Here is a 22,505-nt window from a genome sequence, read left to right on the forward strand (position 1 = left end):
GTTTTTACTATTTTTCAGTATTTTCACTACCAACGCTGATTTCCAAACAAAGGCACTGGAAAACTATAAAATAGAATAAATTGTTAAGACTGAGTAAGGAAACACAGCCTAAACTTACTTTCAGAACTATATACTAATCCTACAAAGTTTTTAAAAAATTGCAGTCTTTTAATGGATCCTCATTGCTTATTGCAGAAAGTGGAAATGCTTTCACGTGATACAACAGACTCTTTCTAGTCTGGCCTCTGCCTACTTCCTCAGCCTTCACTCTCGGCCTCCTTTTTCTCGTGGGTCTTGCTTGGGCAGACCTGAACTACTGGAGCTCCTGAGCCTCCCACGCTGTTTTATGCTCCCAGACCTCGTTTCCTTCCCTGCTCCCCGAGCCTAAGTTCATCGCTCCTTCCTCTGTGCTGTGCATTCTACTAGTTCCCTTAGCAGACTGTCTGATGACTAATTACTTGTTTATATGTTTGTCTCTGCTGTTAGACTGAGAATTCCTTAAAAACAAGGAACTTACCTTATGACTCTTTCTATGCCTCACATTTTCCTAGGTCATTATGTTAAGTTGGAAAAACTATTCATAAGGGGAACTAAGAGGTCAAATTATTGCAGAAAGGAAGGAAGGCCATCAAGGTTACTGTGGTTTCCGGAAAATAAGACCTAGCCGGACCATCAGCTCTAATGCATCTTTTGGAGCAAAAATTAATATGACGCAGTCTTATTTTACTATAAGACCAGGAATATAATATAATATAATATAATATAATATAATGTAATGTAATGTAATGTAATGTAATGTAATGTAATGTAATATAATTAATATAGTATATAATATAATTAATGTAATATAATATAATGTAATATACCAGGTCTTATATTAACTTTTGCTCCAAAAGACGCATTAGAGCGGACTGCCCGACTAGGTCTTATTTTCGGGGAAACACGGTAGCTAGCGGAAATAAAAACAGTTAGGTTAGTAAGTTCAGCAGCAACTGCACAGGTTATCTAGGCCTTGTAGGAGAGAGACACAACAGGGAAAGAGCACACAGGCAGTGTCGTAGAATTGTTGTTCTTTTGATCATAAAAGTGAGGGTGGTCAAGAACCGAGTGAGAATCCAACCAGGTAGAGTTAAAGGTTATATTCACTTTGGAAAGCTCTAGCTTCAGGCCCCACTTTATGTTCCAGAAATGAATGATATTACAATGAGAAAAACCACATTGCCAATGAGGTAAAAAGCAATGAGAGGTGGAGCTATATTGGGTGTAATGAGCTCCATCGGGAGAGAAATGTGGGGGAGAGGGGCTGCGTCACAGACAAAGAATGAACTTGCTGGTTTGGGAGAGTTTCTGGGTCCTGCTGGCCTTGCTTCCCTCACAACTGGTTCTGAGTCACTGTTAAGTCCTACACTGTCTCACTCAGTCTACTCTGGAACCATTGCTTAGAAGGAAACCCCAGGAAATCAAGAACTCAAGGCTGGGAAAAGTCCTCTGTCCTGGAGCCCTGGCTCAGAGTTCAGAGTGATTTAGGCAACCCCATGTTCTGCCTGTTCTCTGTATCTTGCCACCATCCCAGAAAGTGGGGCAGTGCAACTGCCCACTCATAAAAGGAATTTCATGAGTTCAAAGGGGCACATGTTATTAAACATGGAATATTTGAAAATACTTCAATTATTCTGTATTTTCACCAGATGCTCAGCAATGAGGAATATTACAGTTGACCCTTGAACAACACAGGTTTGAACAGCGTGGGCCCACTTATGTGTGGATTTTTTTCAATAAATACTGTACGTGTATTTTCTCTTTCTTATGATTTCTTTCTTATCTCTAGCTTACTGTAGTGTGAAAATACAGTGTGTAATACATATAACGTACAGATATGTGTTAAGTGACTGTTTATGTTATCAGTAAGGCTTCGGGTCAACAATAGGCTATTAGTAAAGTTTTTTGGGGAGTCAAAAATTATATGCAGATTTTCGACTGCTGGGGTGGCGCCCCTACCCACCGTGTTGTTCAAGAGTCAACTGTATTTGACTATTTTAGTTCCAGAATATTAATACCACCTTCATCATTAAAGATTATATGTTATCTGGAGATAGATGGTGGTGGTGGTGGCACAACGATGTGTATGTACTTAATGCCACTGAACTGTACACTTAAAAATAGTTAGGACAGTCAAAATGGTTAAAATAAAATTACTTAGTGGTTAGTAAAAATAAAATTATTAAGTGATAAGAAAATAGTAAGCCATAGTTTAATGGGTACATTGGTAATAAACTGAAATTTATTTCAAAAAGAATTTATATCTTTCACATAACCATCAAAACAGAATCAACTTCTATACAAATAAGTACAATGAGGGAAAACACTTATTAGATTCTAGCTAGATACTGTTACATGCCAAAAACTCTGACCCACAGCTCTGCTCTTTGTTGAAAAGAAAAATTAATCATTAGGTGTTAAAGACATATTAACTCTAAACTGATGGGAAGGCTGAAAAAGAATTGAACAGTGCACAACTTTCTGTCTGTGTGATTCAATGTTATTTAATTCTGTGGGTGTGTATGCTTAAAAGCATCTCGTGTTCAATGCCAAGCCATTGGTAGAGGTTTGGAGGAGACCCACTGAGTTAGAAGTAGTACTAGGGACACAATGGTAATAGCAAAGGGGAGAGATGACAATAGAGGGAATTAAATGAATTATAAACTAGATAAAAGAACTATAAAAGTTTTACAGTCTGGGGTCACTTAGAGGGCTTTCCACACTTCGTTGGTCCAAACTGATAATGATAATGAAAGCCATTCCCTCTATTGTATTGTTTAGAACATGGTTTTCAAAGGCAGAGTTATGTAACGCATTAAAAATAATCACCAAGGAGATAGCTATAACAGAATATTGGTGCTTCAAGAGGTCCCTGTTCGGGTAGAGAACGCATTTCTAAGGAATACCTCACTCTCTGGTGATGTCAGAAATTCTGTGTCAGTGGAATAAATCCAGCTTTTCTGGTTTTATCCACCTCTTCTTGCATTCTCAGTAAAGTTATTTCTTCAGACTCAGTGCAAAAGAAATGTTAATGTGTGAAACACACACACACACACACACACACACACAGTTTCAGGAGAATTACAAACTGAGAAAGGCAGAAAAGCTACAAAGGGAGAAAAAAAATTGTACGTCAGTACTACTAATAAATATATCTTAACATAAGTTTGTGTGATGATGATGCTCGTTTTGGGCGCAGTGCTTTATGTTAATTATTCAACTGTCTCAAGTGTGCATATTCTCCTATCTGGAGGTCTGTGTCTTTTGATAGTTAGCACTCAGGATAGACATTACAATTATGATAAGTGCTTGAGAAATACTTATTGAAAGACCAACTGAATGAAAAATTGGATGTAACATTTACATATTCAATTAACAGAGCTCCAGGGTGCTCATGGGGGCAGGGTTTTAGAGCATAGACTCTGGGACCAGATGGCCTGGCTTCACATCACAGCTTTGCCACTGACTAGCCTGGGAAGGTACTTTTGCATCCATGTGCCTCAGTTTCCTTATCTGCAAAGTGAGAATAATAATGGAATCTACCTTAGGAGCTTTAAATAAATTAATAGTTGTTCCTAGAAAGCATCTGGCATGTAGTGAGTGCTGTACAACCATTGGTTATTTTGTTAGAGAGGCAATGCACTATTCTCACTAAGAATATTAGGCTCTAGAAGCAAATTCCCTGGGTGCAAACCCTGGTTATGCCATTAGCTGGGCATGTGATCTGAAACAAGTTCCTTACCTCTCTGAGACATGGATAAGTAATTGTATTCACGTCAGGGAGTTGCTTTGACTGTAAAACATGAGCCCTCCAAATCCAGATTCTTACGTAATATCTTTCCATTAAAAAAAATTCATTAAATTTATTGGGGTGACATTGGTTAATAAGATTCTATGCTTCAAGTGTACAATTCTACGAGTATAATACACCATCTATATAACTGCATTGGGTGTTCACCACCCAGAGTCAAGTCTCCTTTTGTCACCATATATTTGACCCCTTTTACCCTCTTCCACTTCCTCTCTTTCAATCTTTAAAACTGACAGTTAATTCAAATATTTTAATTCTGTGCACACCAAGTGAGACCTGTCTGACGGCTGAATATGGCCCATGTCTCGTTGGTTTGTGACTTCTGCTCTGGGTCACTCCAGGGATTCTGCAGACCAGAGCCTTCTTAGGTCTAGGCCCGACCATGTTAGACAGCGTTCAGCATCCTAGGACACAGAGAAAGGATCCAAGTCTTCCTCACTAGTGAGGACAGGAGGAGGACAGTGGTAGGGGGACCCTGGTTCACTCCATTAACAAATTGTGCTTCTTTCCTACGTCAGGACTTGCTTTAAACACACCAGCGTCAGTCAAGAAGGGTAAACCCAGGAGCAAGAGGAGGAAAAATAAACTGGGAATTTTATGGAGAACTTTCCTCCATGTAATTCCCTTGATTCTTAATGTTTTAAACTGTACTGAAATGAGATGGGAAGGCCGATTCAGCTTAGAGATGTGAGGAAGGGGAGAGCCCTGCACACAGAGTGAGGAAGTTTCATCAGTGCTCACCAGAGTGAGTAATTACGTCTCCATGATACGCTTAGTGTTTGAGGCCAAGCCTTTGATTTAATGTCCTTACACTGGGGCAGTAATATCAGAGGCTCTATGGCTTTTTAAACACAGGAAATTAAGGGGGAGGTGGTGGTTGTTTTGGCTAGAAGTTGAACAGAACAGGCGGTTAGCAGCAGCTGCAAACCATCTTGCTCTTAGCTCCCCAACCACCATCAGTTCTTTCTTAATTCTTTGGGAGAAGGAACAAATGGTGTTGTTTACAGCATTAATGGGTGTGGTGGGTTATTATTAAATTGATGCTACATGATTTGTGAAAGCTTTATTAGACTGTACAAGACTAGTGTGAAGAACTGATGAAATAAAATATTTTGCAGTTGCTTTGAAAACTGTACACATGCAAAGTGGATTTTTATGATTAAAATTGAAATATGCTGAAGGTTAAGCAACAATTTACATTTATCCTTATAGTTTCTAAAATAAAATAACCAATAGACTTTTTAATGCTCCTTTGCTTAAAGTCGTCGGAGACAAAGACCACATTTAAAAACAGAGGCACTCTAGTATTAAGCTAAGGACTCGTCCAAAGCCAAAAGCTTTGCTCTGATGATGTAACTCTATGAAAATAGTCCAAGACGTAGATACGATCTTTCCACCAATTTACTTCTGAAGATTGGTATGTATTTTTGAACTATTTATGAAACATTGTTTCCTCAGATAAAAATACAATGTGCAAACACTGGTAAATAATTTTACCCTATTTTCTAAAGGGAACAGACTGTCAATCTCCATATAATATCCAGCAACTATAGTAATAAATAATAGGTAACATATACCAAGTGCATATCTGGTGCCAGACACCATGCAAAATGCTTGACGTGCCTAATCTTTTTTTTTTTTTTCAATTTTCAAAGGTTTATTGCTGACTCTTCAATACAATAACTATGGCTATGCCTGTCTAATCTTAATTAATCGTTACAACACTCTCTAAGATAGATATTATTCTCAGATGAAGAAACTCAGGAAGAGAGAGATTTTGTAAATTGCCCATATTGCTAGTAAGTAAGTGGTAAGTAAGGCTGTGATTGAACGAGACAGAATGACTCCAGAGCCAGTACACTCTAGTACCTACAGGAAAGTAAAACTTCATTGCTTGGATTATGTTAACCAGAATTTGTGAAAAGTCAGACATAAGCTGGGCTAAAGGTTTGGACTACAATAAATTGTTAAACAATTACTGTATGGATACTAAAAGGTTTACTCTACTTATCAAAATATTTTAAATTACTTAGAAATATAAACTACTATATAAACAACATCCGAATGTGGAATCTTTTGTTTTCAATGAAAGCTGACATCTGTGTAGTCATTCAGTTAACATATATAATGGAAGTAATATAGCTGGAGTTTTTAAATACACTAGAACTCTATTGAACTATACTGTTCATTATTATAGGCAGAACATGAAAGACCAAATTATGACCATTTCCAACTCCCGCAGCCTTAGGATTCAGTGCTGCCTACGTTAGGTGCCAATGCCCTTCCCCCCGATTCTGCTTCATTTGTAGTTCTTAAACCGACCATAAAATTTTCTCTGATTTCTGAGTCTGTGCATTTTGTGTTTCAGCCTTATTTGCTTTGCCCACTTCCTACTCAGTCTTTTTTTTTAACCTTTTCAAAAATTTGGGGTGGGGGTAGAAACGTAATATACAAAAATATTGTACAAAATATTTAAAACTGCCAACACTTGCATAACCACCATCCACTGAAAAATCAGAAAGTGGCAGGCACTCCGTCAGCCTCCATTTCACCCTTTCCCATCACAACGCCCCTCTCCCTCTCGGTACTGCTTTGACTTTTATGGTCGTCACTTTTCTGCTCTTCTTTCTAGTTTACCACCCAAGAACACAGCCCCAAACACTGTAGTTCAGTTTTGCCAGCGTTTTGAGCTGTATGTCAGTGGCATCATAGAGTCTGTACTTCTGTCTTCTTTCACTCATCCTGACGCTTGTGAAGTTTACCGTGTCTTGTGTCGTTGGTCCATTTTCATTGCAGTAGAGTAGAGGTTGGCAAAGTACCGCCCACGGCTTCTTCAGTTACATGTGGTATGCTGGTAATACAGTGGCTGCGCTGAGTAGTTGTGACAGAGACCACGTGGCTCAAAAAGCCTAAAACACCTACTATAATATCTGGCCCTTTATAGGAAGAGTCTGCTGACTTCTGCGGAATAGTGTCTCACTGGGAGAGTAGACCACAGTTTATTTTTCCAGTCTCTTGTTCTTGGATTTCTGAGTTGTTCACACTTTGAGGTCACTACAAACACTTGTATGAACATGGCGGTATGTCCCTCCTGGTGCACATGTGCTCACGTTTCTGTTGGGTATTTCTGCAACTCTCTAGATAATGCCAAAGCACTTTCTCAACATGATTGCACCAATTTGCTAACACCTGGTATAAGCAGATTTTTTAAATTGTAGCCTCTTTGGATGATTTGTAGTGGCTTTCTCAGGAATTTTTCTGATTATTAATGAGGTTGAGCACAGTTTCATATGTCTATTGACAATTTGGATTTTCTGTTTTGTGAATGGCCTGTTCAAGTTCCTTGTCCATTTTTCTAATGGATTGTTTATTTTCTCCTTACTCATTTATTTACAGTTATACAGGTAACCCCCGTATAACACGGTTGTCAGGTTTCTAAAATGCTGTGTTATGAGAATCTGTGTTATACGAAACAAAGAACTAGTACAAAAAAGGGGTTAGGTTCCAAAAATTAAAAAAACATATGATTATATTTTTATAATTAAGAGAAATATCTTTATTAAAGCAATTTTCACCAAAAATATAACGTATTAATACATATTAAATAATGTTTTCTTCGTCATCACTACTAAGCACCATTAACCGAGGGCATTTTCTTTTTGACAAGATATCTTCATCCTCTGAACTTAATACTCAACGAACAAAATGGATTTAAAATTCTAATGAATTTTCAAATTCTGCAGTCAAATCTGATATGACATCCATGCTCGAATGAAAAATTTCAAATGAGGGGCCGGCCCGGTGGCTCAGGCGGTTAGAGCTCCATGCTCCTAACTCTGAAGGCTGCCGGTTTGATTCCCACATGGGCCAGTAGGCTCTCAACCACAAGGTTGCCAGTTGATTCCTCGAGTTCCGCAAGGGATGGTGGGCTTTGCCCCCTGCAACTAAGATTGAACACAGCACCTTGAGCTGAGCTGCCGCTGAACTCCCGAATGGCTCAGTTGGTTGGAATGCGTCCTCTCAACCACAAGGTTGCCCGTTCGACTCCCGCAAGGGATGGTGGGCTGTGCCCCCTGCAACTAGCAATGGCAACTGGACCTGGAGCTGAGCTGCGCCTTCCACAACTAAGACTGAGAGGACAACTACTTGAAGCTGAATGGCACCCTCCACAACTAAGATTGAAAGGACAACAACTTGACTTGGAAAAAAGTCCTGGAAGTACACACTGTTCTCCCATAAAGTCCTGTTCCCCTTCCCCAATAAAATCTTTAAAAGAAAAATTTCAAATGAGATATCTTTTACTCTTAAAAGCTTTTATTATGTTCCATGTTGTTCTGGGATTTCCCCAATTTCAAATGAGATGTTTTTTGCTCTTAAAAGCTCTTATTATGCTCCATGTTGTTTGGGGATTTCTCTAATTCTCAAACCGTGTTAGAGTGAAACCATGTTATAGACATGCCATGTTATATGGGGGTTCCCTGTATTCTATGTGTTCTGGATACAACTCTTTGTCTGAGTCCCACTCATTCTTTAGACCTCAAATGAGGTGGCACTTATTTTGAGGAGTCTTTCTGGATCCCACCAAGTGGGTGGAGGTATTCTTTCTGCTTCTGGGACCCTCATTACTTCTAGCACAGCCTGTATCACAGCATGCAGAGTACGTTTATAATGTAATGCTTATTTATTGGTGTCCCTCAGTAGGATGCAAGTTCAAAGAGGGCAGGGACTACACTCTACTTATCTTTGTTGCCTACTTCCTAGCTCTGTAAGTGCTCACTAAGTGTTAGCTGAGAAAATAAATACATGTCCACCCAGATATAAAAAGCGTATGTAGGAAAAAACAATATAATGTAGATTGCTGATAGAAATGGACATGTATTTTCTCCCAACATCAATATTTATTTAAATGGGTCAACCGTATGCTATTATCAGAGTCTCTCCTCCCCCAGCTCAGAATGGGATATCTCTCTCCCATAATAGTCTGAATTTGTGAGGTTTTATTATTTTTCTAAACCAAAATATCTCACCATTTCAAACATAATGGGACTCCTTAGATAGTTTTTCACTTGGTAGGAATTTGGGCGAGGCACCATGATAGGGATTGTGCTGCTCCCTTAGTAAATTGAGTCATTTTTCTTATTAATTTCTTTCTAAGCAGTACTTTACATTTGAAAATCTTTTGACTGCTTGAGGAAATGCCCAAGAACTTATTAGATTCAGACAGAAATAGAAAATTGAGCTGGACCCTTCCACCTACCTTCCTTCCTTCCTTCCTTCCTTCCTTCCTTCCTTCCTTCCTTCCTTCCTTTCTTCCTTCCTTCCCTCTCTTTTCCTCCCATGCTTCCTTCCTCCTTCCTTTCCCTTCATTCATCTCTTATTGATTTTTAAATGCATTCTCTTCAGTGCTGCATCTTCATTCTTCTTGAAAGTTCTCTAGTATTTAAAATTACTGACCACTTCTTGCTGTTTGAAACCCTCCCTTTCCTTGTGTTCTCTGGTGCTACACGGTCCTGATTGCTCCGTTCTCTGCCATTTTTGTTGAGTTGTCCTCAATATGGCTAACTGCTGATGGCTCAGCTCAAGACACTTATACTCTGCCCACATTCCCTCTTTTTAAGACTTTATCTATTTCAGTCTATTTCTATTAACATCATCCTGATCCTTGCATTTATAACTGTTTCTACCAGGATGTTCTTCTGCCACCTCAGATGCAACATGCCTGTAATGGAATTGCTCTTCCACCACAGGCTGACTGTCTTTGGGACGCCCCACCTACTGTAAAAGGCATCGTTATTTCCACAGTTACTCAGGCTCAGAACCGGGAAGTCATCCAGGATTCCTCATTCTCTCTGTCCCTTCATATTTAGCCAGCCACAGGCTAAGGAAGTTCCTCCTTCATAAGGTCTGTGATATTTAGCCCTGACACCCCATCCTTGTCGCTGCCCCTCAGAGAAGGTACTCCTCGTGATTAGCCTTGAGCACTACAAGCTGTCTTCTAACTTTCCTCCCCCCATCTTACCCCACGCAATCTCACATTCACCTTCTAACCACACTTCTATCAACTAACTACTCGTTCAAAAGCCTTTCCAGCTATTTATTCCCCATAGAATCAAGGCATCACTCCTTTGCAAAGTCAGAGCCTTCTGCACGCCATTTATTTCCAACCTTATTTTCTGCTCCTCTCCTACAAAACCTCCCTTAACTCACTGCTCTACTCAGTAGCCCTAGAACATGCCTCAACCTCTTAATCTTTTTCTGATTAAGGGTAAGTTAAAATCCTAATTCAAGTTCTAACTGATCATGTTCAAAACTGATTTTTCCTTTTTCTGACACCTCTTGTCTTGTGTTGTAATTTTTATTTATTAATTCAACACGACTTAATGGCTATCAGTCATGTGCTAACCACTGTGCTAGACACAGGCATACAAAGGTGGTCAAGATAGAGTTCCCAACCCTGAGGAGTTCACGAGTTCACAATCTTGTTCAGTTTGACCAGTTAGAACATAAAATACTCGAGGGCAGAAACTATGTCTCATTCCACTTTGTATTTACAGGACTTACTGGCATCTTCTACAGAACATACATATGTATTTAGTGCTGTTAACAGTGATGATAAAAGACAATGAGAGCTACTTGTTCTAATAATAAGGAAGCAAGTTAGAGACCATTTTACTCAATTTTTTGACATAATTCTACCAGAAATTCAAATAAAGAAACTACCATCCATCCTTCTATTGGGTTTTTAGTATTGTAGAAACTCTTTTTAATTATAAAACTATACATGCTGTAAAAATCCTTAAGGCAATTATTATTGTTTTCAGGGATTATACAAGGAGGTACACTAGCCCTTTTGGATCATTTGCAGAATAAATTTAACTTTTCATTAAGAAATTCTATAACACATTGATGTATTTGCATATATTCACACACCATCTGATAAATACATATATATAGATTGTTGTACAATCTTCCAGAAAATTTATCACACACAAAAAACTACTGAAATCTCACTAGTGTGGTTGGTAGACCTGGCATAAAGCCAGGAGGGATAATAGTTAACTTTTATTAAGTGCTTCCTAAGTGTGAGGTACCTTTTCAAGCAGATTATCTTGCATTATCTCCTTTAATCCTTAGAGCAACTCTATTATATAAGCACCATTAGAACCCCATTTTACAGATGAGGAAACTGAGATACAGCAAAATTTACAAATTTGCCAGTTAGTGAGTGAAAAAGCTTAGATTCAGATCCTAGAAACTTTGACTCCAGAGTGTTATGTGCTTATTTGTATGCTATTATTTCTCACAGAGAGATGTAAATAATGGCTCAAAGTATGCCCCCCTCCCACCGCAGAAAAAAACAAATACCAGGTGTAGGTAAGAGGCAGAGAGAGAGAGAGAGAGAGAGAGAGAGAGAGAGAGAGAGAGAATGTAACTGAATGGAAAATAAGTTGTTCTAGGTAATTATAGGCCCCATAACCAGGCACTGGAAATTTCAGAGTCTCCACCTCTCGCCCCACTGGGACTTTACTGTCACATGTCCTCTGTTTGGAAAAACAGAGGAAAACAAGGTAAGAGACAGGCTCATTATGAGCACACACAGCTGCCACCAGACCATTTTGTTTTCTGAAAAGGTTGCTCATTTCATAGTGGCTTCTGAAAGGCAGGGGGTGCCACTGTTCAGCCCTCCTTACAGGAATCCCAGGACAGGGCTGCCAGTGCTAAATGTAAGGCTGGTGTGTTTTAACCCTGCACACAACTCACTTCTCTGTACACTGGAGTGGCAGGCGAAGGTCAGAGACAACAGAAGAGAGGAAGGGGGTTTGTGGAGTTGGGCTGATGCAGTCTTGGCTTCTGAGGCAAAGTCAGAGACAAAAACAAAATAAAACAAGAAATGTGAAAGAATTGGAGAGAAAAGGGAAATCAGGAGACTTAGGCGCCTGGACCAAATAGGAACCAGGTGCAACTTTAAAATGTGTGCCTGCTTTCTGTGTTAACGTTTGCAAACTATGCCCATACTTACACTTTATAGTGTAATACTCTGTTACCTCTTCCAAAGACCTAGAGTGGAGGTAGAAATCATATTCCTTTCTCAGAGAAGGACTTCTGATAATAACAAAACCAAAATGACTTCTAAAAAAAGCTGTAAGTCTGTCTGATTTAAGGATGACTTCATTTATACAGGTTTGTTTCAGATTTTTAACATTGTCGGAAGGAAATAAATCAGAAAAAAAATTTCAAGTTACTTTAAGCCCTCTGATTCTATGAAGGATTGTGCAGCAAATTTTAAAGTGCAGCTCAAAATGGCTCTGACTGAAAGTTTAAGAATAGAGACGGTTTTAAGGTTAAGGAGAATGTATGTTTGTGTCCTATGGATTTATAGAAACTAGTCCTAAAAAGTAATTGACAAGGACAATCGATGGAGAAAACATAGCACCACATCACAAATATTTTCTTAAACAATGTTTTTTGAAAACATACAGAAAAAATTCATGATTGGTTAGTTATTTGATTATCACTATTATCATAATCTACTTTTAACTTTCATAATTAAAAAGAAAATTAAGAACATTGACACTACTTTCTTTGGTAGGTAGCCTTAGCCTTAGATAAAAATGGAAACATGACTATGTTGAAAGTATATGTTTATTTTGTGTGTATGTCCTTGGAAGGGAGTTTGCTTGCTTGCTAGCTCAATTTTTGACAAAGAAAAATGGGCTGTTCCTGCTGCTCTCACAAAGATGCACTGTTCACAGAGCAAACCAAGAAATAGAGAATTTGTGTTTAAGTTAAAAAAAAAATCGAGATAACATCATCTAACACGATGATTTGCTTAGTATAAACTTTCTATTCACTGATAAAATGCGTGGCTTTTTAGAATTACAAGTATAGCTTTGTAATAAGAAACTTAGAATACTGTTATCTGGAAATGCTAACAGCAAGCAAGACACTCCAAATTTCATTTTTGGTACTGCATTATATAGTTCTACTTTTTGAAAACTCAGTTTTTTTCCATGCAGTTGTACAGCGCTCCTCAGTTTCTGAAAGAAGTGAGGCAAAGTATTTGTGAAGTCGAGCTGCCTGTGTTGCTTCCACAGGGCTGCCATCTGGGCTTGTTTATTTGTGTTTCCAACTTTCTGGAACAGGGAGTTTCTCTGTTAGGGACAGGGCACCAAGCAAAGGAAGTGTCTTACAGAAGACTGTCATTTTTTCTTCTTTACTGTATTTTCAAACTTCAAGTTTAGTTTGCTCAAAAATATCAAATAACTAGCACAAGCACAAGATTTAACATAGTTGGAAACCTCAAAGTTGTCTTACAAACACTTTTCCACACGATCCAAGTAATATTTCCTACGTGCTACCTTCTTGGGCCTTTCAAATCTTTTCCAAAACACAAAATGTCATTAAAGCTATAGCTACTTGGCCTGGAAAGCAAACATTTGTCATGTACTCGGCTATAAATCTGATTTACAAATGAAAGAAATATTTCCAAGCAGTTCTCCTAATTCTAGAAAGTACCTATGAGCCATGTTACAAAAAAACGAAGCAAACAAAAACCAAAATCTTTCAAAATATAACTAAGAAACAAAGCATTATTGTTAGATTGATTATACGATCTGACTATGAAAAACAGTTTAAAAATTCACAAATCAACACTTAAAAAAACTTCTAGTCCCTTATCTTTGAAACATTTCATTTAATGAATAAAATAGAAGCAAAACATACCTTGTAAAGTAAAATCCAGCAATACATATTCGTAAGCAAATTCTGTCTTTGTTTCCACTTGAGGTCTCTTCAGGGTAGAAAATATTTTTCCAGGGCTGCTATCATCAGGGTCTTCTAGCTTCCTAAGTCCGCACCCCATGGCAAAATCTGTAAGGAATTAAATTGCAGGATAGGAGAGGGAGAGCAGCAAATTCTGTTGTTTAAACTGCAAAAAGAAAGTTATAGACTTAACTGCTTTGATTCTTTCAGCTACAACATAGATACTCAAAAAGAAAACATTTGAGTCCAAAGAAAGGAGCTGAAGACTTTTTCTATCCATTTTTCTGTAAAGTCGTTGAACCCATAATGATTAAGCTACAGCTCTGGGAGGCTGGGCTTGATTTTAGGAGAAACATGCAAGCTGCTACAACTTAGCGGAGAATTTCCATGCCACGTCAATTTACAGCCAGCCCCCTACCAGAGTTCTGTTGCTCAGGGCACCAACTGTGCTTTGTCTATTCCAGTTGGCTGGATGATAAAAGAGGTGTCCAAAAACGGAAATAAAAAGGCAAAAGTGCAACTCGGATGGAATTATCTACAAGTAAAGGATATATTCAGACACTGTGGCATGTGATTCTTTTTCTTTTTTCTTTCCCCTCTTTCCTGTGCCCACCCCCTCCTTCCTCCCCATACTACCAAGGAAGCAAAAGGAGAGGGAGGGAGGGAATGGGGGTTGGGGGGGGGGGGGGGAGAGAGAGAGAGAGAGAGAAGAGAGAGAAGAGAGAGAAGGAACGAAAGAAATGGATTTTCAACATGGTTGGAAACAAAAATCATTTCCAGAAAGGAAGTCAGCTCTACGAGGAAACTTTCTGGAGTCTAAAATAAGAAAAGTAAAAAAAAATGTAAAAACAAACACTTCAGTCTTTAGGTAGCACTTGTGAAGATTTCTTTCCATATGAAGATTCTTTTTGCTGGAAAAACTAGATACTAATTGAAACTGCCAAATAGAAAAAAAATTATATTAAAATATTTTAATAAAAAGACTTTACAAAGGAGAGACAGATGTATGGAGAATTAGTTTTCCCAACATCCTTAAAGTTTAAAACTCTCTACTATTAGAAGGCATGATAGTAACTAATAACACTCTACAGTTCCCACAGTATCCTTAATTTAAAACAAAACAAAACAACAAACTGACAATTTGATTCATTCACTCTTATACATTGCCATTTGCCTGAAGTCAAGAACAAGTTATAATGGACCAATTGTAATGAGTGTTTATTGCATTTTACCATTTACAGGTCAGGTAGTATGGTACACCCCAAAACTGGGAGCCCTGGAATCAGACTCCTTAGGTTCAGTCCTGCTTCTAATGCCTACTAGAGACGTGATCTTGGGCAAGTTACTTGACCTCTTTAAGTTTCAATTTCCTCCCCTATAAAATGGAGTTAATAATAGTACTTACTTCATAGGCTTGTTATGAAGGTTGAATGAGATAATCTTATCTCACATCTTAACACTATGCCTGCCTAATAGCACAACATAAATTTGTTAATGTGCTTACATTATGAAACAGTGTTGGGAGTAGTAATTGAAAGGAAGTGATTCTGCCACCACTCCCATTATTTACAAAATAAACCCTGATCACATTTCAGATTCTAGAAAACACAAACCTGAAAAGATTTTTCAATCACACTGAAGAGAGTGTACAGGAAAAATCTCAATGGGGGGATGGATTATTTAGTTTGCAGACCACTACGACATCTTGTCTCTTCCTTCTGCCTACTTGTCTTTTAATATTTCACTTCTCAGAAATGTTTTAACAGAGGAAAATTCCATAGTCCTTTATTTTCAAGGATGAGCATGGTTGGTGGTAAGCAATTTCTGGGTAAATTTGGATAAAAAGACAGCAGACTCTGACCCCGTGTGACTCATCTGACTGTTTACAGTACTTTCTTCCCTGTCATTTTTTAATGTCCTCTTTTGTATGATGAACTGTAAGTTCCTGGATGGCAGAAAATGGAATATTTGAAGTTTACTAGTTTCTGTTGTAGCGCCTGGAAGATTATTTATTAAGTACGCGTATTCACTGTATTTAGTAAATGCCTGCTATATCCCTGGCACTGAACTGGATGCAGGCTGGTACACAAGGTGACTAAACATGGCTTCTGCCCTAAAGAAATTTATGGTTTGATGAGGAATGCAGACTTATGAACAGATCATTTCAATATGATTTGGTAGCTGCTGAGATAAAGTATGGATAGGATGATCCAGAACCCAAGAAGAGGTTTCTCACTCAGCTTGAAGGATAATACATGAACTGTCTTGAAGGATGAATATGCACAAAATAAAAAAAGGCGGGGAGCATGTGCCAGGAAAAGGGAAAAGCAAGTGCAACGTCATGGAATCATGAAACAGTATGGCACAAACGTGAAGGAACATGAAGCAGTTAAAAATTATTAGAACATAAAATTTGAAAGAGAACTAAACCGTAAGGGAGGCAAGAGCTAAGTTGTAATGTGTCTTATATGCCATACAAAGGGAATTTAGACTTTGTTTTGTAGGCAACAAAGGAGAATCAAATAATCAAATGGAAAAAAATCAAAGGATGAGTTCGAAGTAGGCAAGTAACATCAGTTAGTATTTTTGATAGGTCAGTATGGCTGCTTTGAGAAAGATGGTCTTAATGGGAGCAAGAATGGAGGGAGACCCGTTAGTCAGGAGAGCATTGCAGAAGTGCGGTTGATAGTTGATGACTGACTGGCTGAATGAATGAATATAATGCATTATTATGTCCTTAAAGAATTTCTTTTATCTTTAGTAAAAGGAACTACAGGGCAGGCCTGGTGGCTCAGGCGGTTAGAGCTCCATGCTCCTAACTCCGAAGGCTGCCGGTTCGATTCCCACATGGGCCAGTGGGCTCTCAACCACAAGGTTGCCAGTTCAATTCCTCGAGTCCTGCAAGGGATGGTGGGCAGCGCCCCCTGCAACTAAATTGAACACGGCACCTTGAGCTGAGCTGCCGCTGAGCTCCCAGATGGCTCAGTTGGTTGGAGCGCGTCCTCTCAACCACAAGGTTGCCAGTTTTGACTCCCGCAAGGGATGGTGGGCTGTGACCACTGCAACTAGAAACGGCAACTGGACCTGGAGCTGAGCTGCACCCTCCACAACTAAGACTGAAAGGACAACTTGAAGCTGAATGGCACCCTCCACAACTAAGATTGAAAGGACAACACCTTGACTTGGAAAAAACAATCCTGGAAGTACACACTGTTCCCCAATAAAGTCCTGTTCCCTTTCCCCAATAAAATATTAAAAAAAAAAGAAAGGAACTACAATTCCTTTAGCTTGCAATTGAGCCATAGCATAAATCATTTTTCTCTTCAAAACTCCAATAAAATTACATTTTATTTGACCCCTTTTCAAAAACACATTTATGCATTGATATGGCACACATTCCTGCTATTTTAACAATTGTATGGAATTTCATTGTATTGATACAATGCTTAATAAGTAACATTTTGTCTATTTTCAGATTTTTATGGTGACAATTTTAGTAAAGATTACTTTCCCTCCACTTTGGATTATTTCCTAAATACTTAGATTCTACTTTATAAATGGTTAAAGGAACTAGTTTACATACAAGGATATCAGTTAGGAAGTAATAAGCAGAGAAAATGTATTCTAATGAGTAAATAATTCATTTATATTACTTAGAAAAATATGTGGTTGGCCATAAAACTATTTAAGCTATTAACCTTATATATTTTTTCTTTAAAACTGTAAGATATATATATATATATATATATATATATATATATATATAGCCATCACATATATTTGCTCCATAGCTCTTTTTTTAAAATTTTACTTTTTTATATTAGGTTTTTTTTTTTTTTAAGATTTTTATTGGGGAAGGGGAACAGGACTTTATTGGGGAACAGTGTGTACTTCCAGGACTTTTTTCCAAGTCAGGTTGTTGTCCTTTCAATCATAGTTGTGGAGGGCGCAGCTCAGCTCCAGGTCCAGTTGCTGTTGCTAGTTGCAGGGGGCGGAGCCCACCATCCCTTGTGGGACTTGAGGGATTGAACTGGCAACCTTGTGGTTGAGAGCCCACTGGCTAATGTGGGAATCGAACCGGCAGCCTTCGGAGTTAGGAGCGTGGAGCTGTAACCGCCTGAGCCACCGGGCCAGCCCTATATCAGTTTAAGGTGTACAAAACAATAAAATGATTAGACATTTACACCTCTCGCAAAGTAATAACACCCCTCCCCCCAGGCTACTACTGCTCAGACATTGTGTACAAGTATATCTGCTATAATACCATTGACTTTATTCCCTACACTGTACTTTACATCCTGTGAATACATATCTATATCTATCTACATAATTATAGTTGACATTCCATATTACTCTATGCTCCATAGCTCTTTAATGCCTCTACATTTTTAAACAAATCCTTTTGGTCAAAAAAATTTCTGCTTCTCCATTTTGTCCTTAAGAAAAATACACATTTCTTCAATAGTATAATTCTCATTTTGAAACCAATGTTTGGTTTCCTGTTTTTGTTTTTGTTTTTAAATAAACTTGATATTTTACAGCAATACTAGGTTCACAGCAAAATTGAGTGGAAAGTACAGAGTTCCCTGTTCCACGCCCCCCCCCCCCCAATCTTCCACTAACATCCAGCACCAGAATGGTGCATTTGTTATTGTCAATGAACCTGCATTGATACATCATTATCACCCATAGTCCATAGTTTACATTAGGCTTCACTCTTGGTGTTGTACATTCTGTGGGTTTTGACAAAAGTATAATGACATATATCTATGAATATGGTACCATACAGAGTAGTTTTCACTGTCCCTACAATCTGTGCTCTACCTATTCATCCTACCCTATTTCTTTGTTTACTCTGATGCATCTGGCAATTGTAAGGTAAAGGGTAAGACACGAATCTAAGTCGGTTCTCTTCAACCCTGATGATATCCAACTGCCATAACCACATTTGTTTTCATAGATAATCTTTTATCATTCATGTTTCCCCAGGCTTGTCATATATTATTTATAGTAATTAAGATAAACTTTTGGAATGTTTTCTAATATTGGTTATTTTTTCTATATTGAATTATATTTGTTTGCTGCTAATTGTAGATTTTAGGGACAGCTTTCAGTTCTGTATTTTAAATGGGGTTTCTCCCTTATGTGGTTGGGTATGATGAAAATGTATTATCAATTCTTGCCTATGTTCTAGTGTGGGCTCACTCAGTCCTTTAATGAGTGAATGAAGCTTATGAAAACATTCTCCATAACTGGTAGCTTATTCTCAGTTACTACTCAAGTTTGAATCACTTTTCAGCAATGTCTTAAAGCTTCTAAGAGATAATTATCCAATCCATTCCCTACAGAGGAAAGTTCTTGCATAATAGTAACTTTTAAATCCAATCTATTTTATGTGGCCCAGCTCTAAAGAAGTAAATTTAACAACAGTTCAACAATTTTTATGGAGCATCTACTAGTATATACGTAAGCCACTACGTGAACACAAAGTGAAAAAGCCAGTTTACGCTCTCCAGAATTCACAAGCTAGCACAACATTGAATTTTAACTATTTAATATACTGTTAAGTTTCATAACGTAACCAAATTTCCTAGTTAATTAATGACTTATTGAAAACACTACTTGTTGAAAAAGCATTCTTCCTTTAACGATTAGAATTGTCATATTCATCATACACTTAATAGTTACATAGAGTAAGATTTGTATGTATTTTGACTTTATATTTTGTTCTATATAGTCTGGCTTCTAAAAATTACATATTTAAATTATTTATGGCTTTATAATCTTTCAATATCTATCAGTGTATAGTAAAATTATTCTTTTACAAATTGACTACTATTAGCGGTTTATTCTTCTAGATCAGAGGTTTTCAGACTATGCATGGCAGAGGCCTGTGGTTCCAAAGAAATGCCTGCTTTGGTGAAGAGAAGGGACTTTGATCATGAGGGGAGGCTGAGCAGGCAGGGCTCTGGGTCCCCCCCACCACTCTTCCTTCAAAAAGAGTACAGTAGCTTAGATTTTATCAGTTTCATACACCAATAATAATGAAAAAACTATAACTTTCAAAAAAGGACACCATTTACATCATTGACAAGCTATGTAGTTTTTTTAGTAATAAATCTACCAAAATATAAGCCAGATTTATATGTAGAAAATTGTAAAGCATTACTGATCAGCATTAAAGGAGACTTAAGTGAATGGAGAGATATACATAACCATTTTTAAAAACACTTAATATTGTAAATATTTCTCCCCCCAGCCCTTGACAGCTGTCACTGAGGTATAGATTTAATGATATTAACCCCAACAGACTTTTGCATGGAATTTGTCATATTAATTTTAATATTTATGTGGAAGATAAAAGGTGGAAGAATGTCTAAGATATTTCTGAAGAAGAATAAGAAGAGATTAGTTCCATCTATATTAAGACTTATTATAAAGTTATAGTAATTAAAGTTATTTTTAGCAAGGCACAAATTAACCAATGCAAAAGAATAAAGAGGCTAGAAACAGAAACCTACATATGTGTAAATTTAATATATGATGGAGGTGGCATGGCAGATCAGTGGGGAAATGAAGCTGGAATAACTAGTTATCTGTATGGGGAAGAAATTGGATCCCCACCTCATATAGTATATAAAAATTTCAATTCTATGAAAAGAACTTGAACATCAAAAGCAAAATGTTTATACTTTTATATGAAAATATGGATATTTATTCTGACATCATAGCACTACGAGTATTTTTAAGGCAAAAAGATAATAATAAAATAGCTGTAAATGATAAATCATAAAATTACAATCATAAGATAAATTTTGATAAATTCTATATTAAAATTAAGAAGTTGCATTAAGCTGCTTTAATGTGAGAAGACTAGATACTGTTAGATATTTACAAAATATCAACCTATAAAGGAACAGTACCAAGAATATACAAACTCCTGCACATAAATAAAGAAAAAGACAAGCCAATAGAAAGGTAGACACAAAATATAAATAGGCACTTCACAGGCAAAGAAACATATATGGTTAACAAATACATGAAAATGCAAATCAGGACCACAGTGAGATGACATTTATATTGTCATAAAATACACATATTAAATATGCCATTTAACCATTTTACAGTGTACAATTCAGTGGCATTAAGTACATTCACAGTATTGTACCATGATCATCACTATCTAGCTCCAGAACTTTTCCATCACCCCAACAGGAAAACCCATATCCTTTAAGCACCCTCTCTCAATTTCAACTTTCCCCCATGTCATGGCAACCACTAATCTCCTTCTGTCTCTCTGAATTTGTCTATTCTGGATATTTCATACGAATGAAATCTATGCTATGTGGTCTTCTGTGCCTGGTTTCTTTCATTTAGCATAATGTTTTAAAGGTTTATCTATATGGTGGTATGTATCGGTACTTCATTACTTTTTATGGCTGAACAATATTCCATTGCACATGGCTATACCACTTTTACTTACCTATTCATCAGATGATAGACACATTGGGGTTGTTTCGATCTTTTGGCTATTGTGAATAGTGCTTCTATGGATATTAGTGAATAGCATTTTATACTTGTTTGGCAGAAAGTTAAGTAGATAATATCTAAATATTAGAGAGACCTCTTCAAGGGTATGTTGCTGATGGGTATGTAGAGTTGTTTAACCATGGGGTTCTTTCAAAATTGAACATTCATATCCTCTACGATCCAGCAATATCACTCCTAAATATATATCCAAGAGAAACTTTAGCATATAAGTACCAGGAGATAAAAAAAAGAAAGTTAGTTGCAGTACTATTTCTAAGAGGAAAAACTTGAACCACTCAAATGTGCATCAACAGTCATTTGATTCAAGGAGTTCTGCTATAAAGAAAAAGAAAGAAATGGAACAGCAGTGGGAGTTGAAAAGTTTTTTATTTTTAAGATGTACGAAAAAAACCAGCATGTTTGCATGCTGAAGATTCCATGGGAAAGAGGAAAAAAATTGCTGGAGAACCTGATATCTCTGTCACTTGGCCTGGATTTGTTTCCTGGTTCTGGGGGCTGCATATACCCTCCAGTTTTAAGTTTTACCTATCCTTCACTTGCCCTTCTTAAACTGCTGGATCAAATAGAGCACATCAACTAAATACCCAAAGGATATTTGTAGGATGTATTGTAACTCCTAGAGAATTTGACTGGTCCATTTTCTATATCACCACAAAAATCAAATCCAACTTACCATATGCCTCCATTCATAAGTTATCATAAGGCAGTCAAAAAGAATTAATTAGCATTACAGGCAAAAACATGGAGAATCATAGTAACAAATTGTTGAGTGAAAAAGCTAAGTCGAAGACTACCTGTAGTATGATATCCTTTTAAAAAAATTAAAAACAAGCAAAATGAAACAATATGTTGCTTGGACATACCACATATTTTATAACATGAATGCAAAAGTACAAAATTCAGGACAATGATTACCTCTGGGAGGAGAACAGAAGGACAAGGAGCATATAGATCTAAATCATTGGTAATCTTCTCTTCAGTGGTTCTCAAACTGTGGTGTGATCAGAATCACCTGGAGAGCTCATTAAAACCTAGATTGCTGGGTCCCAGCCCCCGAGTTTCTGATTGAGTAGGGGTGTGTGTGTGGCCTAAGAATATGCATTTGTAATGAGGTCCCAGGTTGATGCTAAAGCTGCTATTCTGGGACCACTTTAAGAGAACCACTTCTAGTTCTTAGTTTGAGTTGTGGGTTCACAGGTATTCCTTTCCATTTTATTATGAAATGAATATAGTATTTAAACTAAAAAAAAAAAAAAAAAGATGGCTAGTCATAGACCAAAGATGAGAGCATGTAATGAAGCAGAGTAATATTACTCCAATTCTGGGCTCCTAAGGCATGCCC

At 37.4% G+C, this 22,505-nt stretch overlaps 1 protein-coding gene across 2 annotated transcripts in view; it reads right to left on the bottom strand.

The window, feature by feature from the left end:
- RFTN2 (raftlin family member 2) overlaps window positions 1-14,274 on the bottom strand; it is a 55,470-nt gene extending 41,196 nt beyond the window's left edge. The window contains exons 1-2 of one of the 2 annotated variants that reach the window (XM_019750748.2): window positions 13,806-14,274; window positions 13,574-13,720 (exon numbers count right to left, since the gene is read on the bottom strand). In XM_019750748.2, coding sequence (XP_019606307.1) covers window positions 13,574-13,712 — 139 coding nt within the window. In that variant the 5' untranslated portion in view covers window positions 13,713-13,720; window positions 13,806-14,274. Of the gene's footprint in view, window positions 1-4,116; window positions 4,255-13,573; window positions 13,721-13,805 lie in introns of those variants that run through there. The other variant, XM_019750750.2, reaches the window with a different exon arrangement.
- Window positions 14,275-22,505: the final 8,231 nt, after the last annotated feature.

Source organism: Rhinolophus sinicus, linkage group LG01 (assembly GCF_036562045.2).
Source record: "Rhinolophus sinicus isolate RSC01 linkage group LG01, ASM3656204v1, whole genome shotgun sequence".
Taxonomy (NCBI): domain Eukaryota; kingdom Metazoa; phylum Chordata; class Mammalia; order Chiroptera; family Rhinolophidae; genus Rhinolophus; species Rhinolophus sinicus.